The 5542-nt window shown below is 39.7% G+C and overlaps 1 protein-coding gene across 1 annotated transcript in view; it reads left to right on the forward strand.

The window, feature by feature from the left end:
- The window catches only part of LOC102853706 (syntaxin-8-like), a 288802-nt gene that overhangs the window by 19974 nt on the left and 263286 nt on the right, over positions 1-5542 (forward strand). The window contains exon 2 of the mRNA XM_006900521.1: positions 4027-4126. Within this exon, the coding sequence (XP_006900583.1) occupies positions 4027-4126 (100 nt within the window). The remainder of the gene's footprint in view (positions 1-4026; positions 4127-5542) is intronic.

Below are 5542 nucleotides of genomic sequence, written 5' to 3' on the forward strand. Positions count from 1 at the left end.
CTGGACTTCTGGCTGTTCTCTGCTGATGTGCTCTTCCAGTCGTTTTTGGATAATCTTCCATAGAATCTTGCTTGCATGTGAAATCAATGAGATTGTTCTGTAGTTTCCATACTCTGTTGGGTCACCCTTCTTTGGAATGGGAATAAATATAGATCTCTTCCAGTGAGTTGGCCAGGTGGTTGTTCTCCAGATTTCTTGGCACAACTTGGTGAGCACATCCAGGGCAGCATCTGTCAGCTGAAATACGTCAGTTGGTATACCATCTAGTCCTGGGGCCTTATTTTTTTGCTATTTCCTTCAAAGAAGCTTGAACTTCTTTCTTCTTCACCATAGGCTCTTGCTCATATGTTGTTTCATTAAATTCTTCTGTCTCTGCCAATTCATTTTGATACAGTGACTCAGTATATTCTTTCCATCTTCTTTTAATACTTTCTGGATAATTTAATATTCTGCCTAAAGCATCCTTGATTATAGCAACTTGAGATTTGAATTTGTTCTTCAGTTCCTTGAGCTTAAGAAATGCTGAGCGAGTTCGACCCTTTTGCTTTTCTGACTCTTTGCACATTTCATTTTAATATTTTGCTTTGTTATCTTGTGCTGCCTTTGGAAATCTTCTGTTCACCTCTTTAGTATCTTGACTTCTTCCTTGTGGTTTGGCTTTTCTGCACTGTCTGCTTTTTATTCACCTAAAAAATATCACCGTGTAGGGAACTCTGGTGGCTTAGTGGCAAAGAAGCTGCACTGCAGTCTCAAAGGCGCATGGTTCAAATCCACCAGATACTCTGCTGGAGAAGGAGGGGCAATCTCTCCTCATGCCAGTCAGATCCGATTGGAGGTACACAAGAAGGAAAGAAAAAAACACAACCAAAAACCAAACTCAAATGCAAGTGATTTGTTAAGAAACAAAGATTTTTAAAAAACCAATTATTTTCTCATGCAGAAATTCCTACTAGGAATTATGCAGGTGTAAGAGAGCTCTGGTGGCTTAGTGGTAAAGAATTGTGCTGCCAGTGCAGATATGCTGTTTGAATCCACCAGCTGCTCAGCAGGAAAAAAATGAACATTCCCCTCTCATAATGAAGTTTACTGCCTCTGAAAACCCACTCAAGGGTTGATTTGGTTCCTACTGGAGGAAACACAAGAAGTTCCTGCTTTAGGAGCACACAGTCTCGAAGAAATGTGAATTGTTGTTGTTGTGGTTAGGTGCTGTTGAGTCGTAGATGACTCATAGTGACCCTATGAACAAAAGGCCCGAGCATTGTTCATAGGGTTTCCAGAGGCAAGCCATTTCAGAAGTGGATGCCGCTCCTGCTTCCAGGCTTGTTTTAGTAGGGAAGCTCCAGCCAACACTGTCCACCATGGGTAAGCATTACCACGTTTGGCACATCAGTGTCCCAGTGTTCAGCATCACAGCAACCACCAATTACCTCTCCCTGTACAGCAATGCACCTAGAAGAATGTTTGACAGGAAAACAATTTAAACCCTGCCTGAGGGCCGAAGGTTGAAATTACCCACCTTCGGCTTGGTAGCATAATTTTCTGTCCACTAGGCCAATGTAGCTCTCTGTGTCGTCGTCGTTACTGTTGTTAGGTGCTGTCGAGTTGTACTTGCCTTAATATTTTTTTCTCAACAGGATTGTTGTTTTTCTTAGGTGCCATCTCTTGGCAGCCCTGTGAACAGATACATCTTAGAGAAAGTACAGCCAGAATACTCCTTGGAGGCAAAGATGACAAAGCATTGTTTCACACATACTTTGGACTTCTAAACAGGATGTTACTGTTGTTAGGTGCCATCTAGTAGAGTATGTCTCTTAGCCACCCTATGAACAATAGATCTGAGTCTGTCCTGTCCTGTCCCGTCCCATCCACACAATCTCTGGCACATTCAAGCCTGTTTGTTGCTGTAGTCACTGTGTTAACCCACCTTGTTGAGGGTCTTCCTCTCCTTCATCGCCCCTCCACCTTCCTAAGCATGATGGCCCTCTAAAACAGGATAGAAAAGGAAAATGTTAAAACACAAGCAAAAAGTAGTCACTTCTCAAAAACTATTAGGAATTCCTTTTGAATCAAAAAAGTCCCAACATGGGTAAGTAACAAGAGCTCAGTCAGTTTTTGGAGGAAATTCTGGGAAGCTTTGATGTCAGCTGGATGTGTGTCCCTTGTCCCCAGAGCATCCTGTTTTAGGATAAACAGTGTTATTCTTGTTCTAACACAACTGGCTCCTCCACTGTTGGCAGGATTAATTTCCTCACCTGACAGCTGTCCTTCTTTGTCCTGCTCTGTTTTCCTTAGCTCCTGTGCATTTGTTTGCTTATGTCTGTCACCCTTCAGTAAAATGTAAGCTCCTTGAAAGCACAACTTTGTCTGTTTTGTTCTTTGCTATTTTCTTCAGTACCTGGAACAGTGCTGAGTACAAAAAGAGACCCTCTGTAAAGGTTTGTTGACTCTTTCATGAATGAATGAATGAATGAATATGCTTTGTCATAAGCAGAGTAAGGAAGTGGTGAAGAGCCCAGGCTTTGGGGTCAGACACGCTTAGTGTGAATCTTGCAGGGCCCCTATGAGAATCACTCACCCACTTTGGGCCTCTTTTCCCCACATATGGTGGAGTTGGAATGGTACCCATATCCTAGTATTTTTAGTCAGATTACTTGATTTACTACAAATGAAGCTTCAGAAGAGTGCCTTGCCCAGTTGTAAATACCACTAAGTTCATGGGACTGCTTCTGGCCTCTCCTCCTAGACTTCTCCATCTCAAGAGTTTGAATTTGTGACTAGACTTTAAAAGTCTAAAGTCAGATAATACAGAGATTTTTTTTTCTTGAAACTTTGCTTTAGTTGTCTCATTGCCACAGTGCTTGTCAAAACCAGTTCTGATTAATCTCCTTTGTCAGTGTGTCCTTTGCCATTTCCTATCACTCCTCCCTGAGAGAGATTTCATCCTGATTCATAAGGAAAAGGGGATGGCATATTCTCTTACCTACTTCCTGCTGAAAAGGCACGTTGTAGGTTTTAGGGTGAAGATCTTCTCTCACTATTCTAAAGGGCCCCTTTGGCAATAATAAACATGTAGACTATTGTGGAGATTGATTTTGGAATTTAGATGCACTGTTATCACTATCAGAGATTTCTTTTGTAAGAAAAATTTTATTTTATTGGTTTGCTAACAACATTTGTATACATTATATTTCACACTATTCTTCCTTCACATTGTTTCATACAATCATTCCAATTCATTATATTTTATATAATTAATCAGCACTGAATTATGCTCAGCATTGGCTTGCCTTTGCATATCTCCAACGGATCTTTTCCATTTCCTTTACCCACCCTTCCCTCCATCCATCAAGTTGTGTGACCTTGTGATGTCCCCTGCCCATTCTTACCTCTGTGCTCCTACCCTCCCCCACCCCTTGGAACCTCATACACGCTTTACTTGTTACCCTTCTTTTTCTACAACAGTGGTTTCATACAGTGTTTGTCCTTTTGGGACTGAGTTACTTAACTCAGCATAATATTCTCCAGTCCCTCCTAAGCTATGTGGTAATTTTTTAAATCATTGCTCATGAGTGCTGTGTACTATTCCATTGTGTGAACGTACCACATTTTTCAATCCATTCAATTGTGGTTGGACATTTGGGCTGTTTCCATGCTCTTGTGGTGGTGACTAACACATACTATGAACACTGATGTACAAATCTCCACTTGTGTCTCAGTTGTAATTTCCTTGTGGTATATCCTAATAGTGGATTAGTTAAGTTATGTGGAATTTCTATGTTCAGCTTTTTGAGGAAACACCAAACTGCCTTCCAGAGTGGTGGTACTGTTTTACAATCCCACCAACAGTGTATGAGAGTTCCTATTTCTCCACATCCTCTCCAACGTTTATTGCTTTCTTTCCTGTTAAACTTTGCCATTGCTAATGGGCTGAGATGGTATCTCATGCTGATTTTGATTTCCAAGGTAGTACTGAAATATTTTTTTAAAAGCCTTAAACATTTTTCTCCTTTTATTTTTTTTATGCAGGTCCTCCACGTATGATTCTACTTGTCAAATTGCCCAACAGATCGCTGAGAAAATTCAACAACGAAATCAGTATGAAAGAAATGGTGAAAATACAATCAAGGTAATGCCAGGAGAGTATGTGTATTTAAAATCGTTCATTTGAGCTTTGAGGTCTGAAAATTATGCTTCTTTTGAAAGACTGCCAATGTTTCTCTGGTGGAGCAATTGGTGTATTTGAACTGCCATTCTTGCTGTTACCTGAACACTACCAGGGCTCCTTGTATTACTTTTTAGAATTTTATTCCCCTTAATCTTTTTAATATAAAAAGATTTATTTGTAGTCCCTAACACTTCTACCCCTTCTTTATCTCTTCTTTATTATTTCTGTATTCCTTTTAGCAAAAATAGTCTTTCCCATTCTACACAAAAGATAGTATGCTATATCTACTTTGTATCCTTCTGCATTAACTTAATAACATGTCCTTGAAATCTCTCAGTCTTACTTCACAAGGTTTTCTCTTCTCTTCTTTATGGCTGTGTAGTAATCTATTGTGTGGAAGGACCATAGTTCACTTAACCAGTCTGCCAAGTACACATATTAAGGTTGTTTGCAGACTTTTGCCTTTATAAATAATGTTTCAATAAATAACCATTCCTCCTCTTTCTTTTTTTTAATACATAGAAGTGTCTTTTAAGACACATTCCTTCCCCACCCCCCTCTTTTTAGTATCAGGGAAAAAGTGTAAAGGCATATGTAATTTGTTACTAAATTGTTTCCCTAAAGGTTGTGACCTTTGCCACTACCCCCAGAGATGTGTCTTCACTGCCCCAAGAGTGATGGCAGTCTTTTTCATTTTTGTTGATCTTAGAAATGGAAATAATATTTTGATAGTTTTAAATTTGCATTTCTCCTAGGTTAGAGTCAAATGGAAGGTGTCTTCAATCATGTAAGAGCCAGTTAGTGAACTTGCTTTTTGTCTTTTGATCATTTTTCTATTGGATTGTTGGTCTTTTTAGTTTTGACTTCTAAGAGCTCCCTATGTTATTGCTGTTGTGTGCATTTGAGTTGGAACCGACCCACAGCTGACCTGCCCCTGGGTTTTCAGAGGCAATCACATGGGAGGAGATGCCCATCCTTGTCTTGCATAGCAGCTGGTGGATTCAAAACATGTACCTTTTGGGATTGTAGCACAGCTTCTTGCCCTTAAGCTAGCTAATATTATCAGGGAGCTTCTGTTAAGGTAGATCTTGTGACATAGTCCTTAGAGAGCTGCTTTGCTTGTTGGAAAGGTCACACATCCCTGGGAGTGAACCTTCTGGTGGGTGAGATAGAAGTTGGTTCTGAATCAACAGCAGTAACTTTGACTTTTATATTATTAGGGGGATTATCACCTTGCTATTTTCTCTTCTTTTATTATTAAAAATTGAAAAGCATTTTTTTAAATGAGGTTGACTATATCCATCTTTAATAATGTCTGTAATTTCCATCGTAGCTAGATTTTTGCTATTTCCAGGTTATAAAGGAATTCCCCCCCCC

Source organism: Elephantulus edwardii, unplaced genomic scaffold (genome assembly GCF_000299155.1).
Source record: "Elephantulus edwardii isolate Elephantulus edwardi_28Jun2011 unplaced genomic scaffold, EleEdw1.0 scaffold00286, whole genome shotgun sequence".
NCBI lineage: Eukaryota > Metazoa > Chordata > Mammalia > Macroscelidea > Macroscelididae > Elephantulus > Elephantulus edwardii.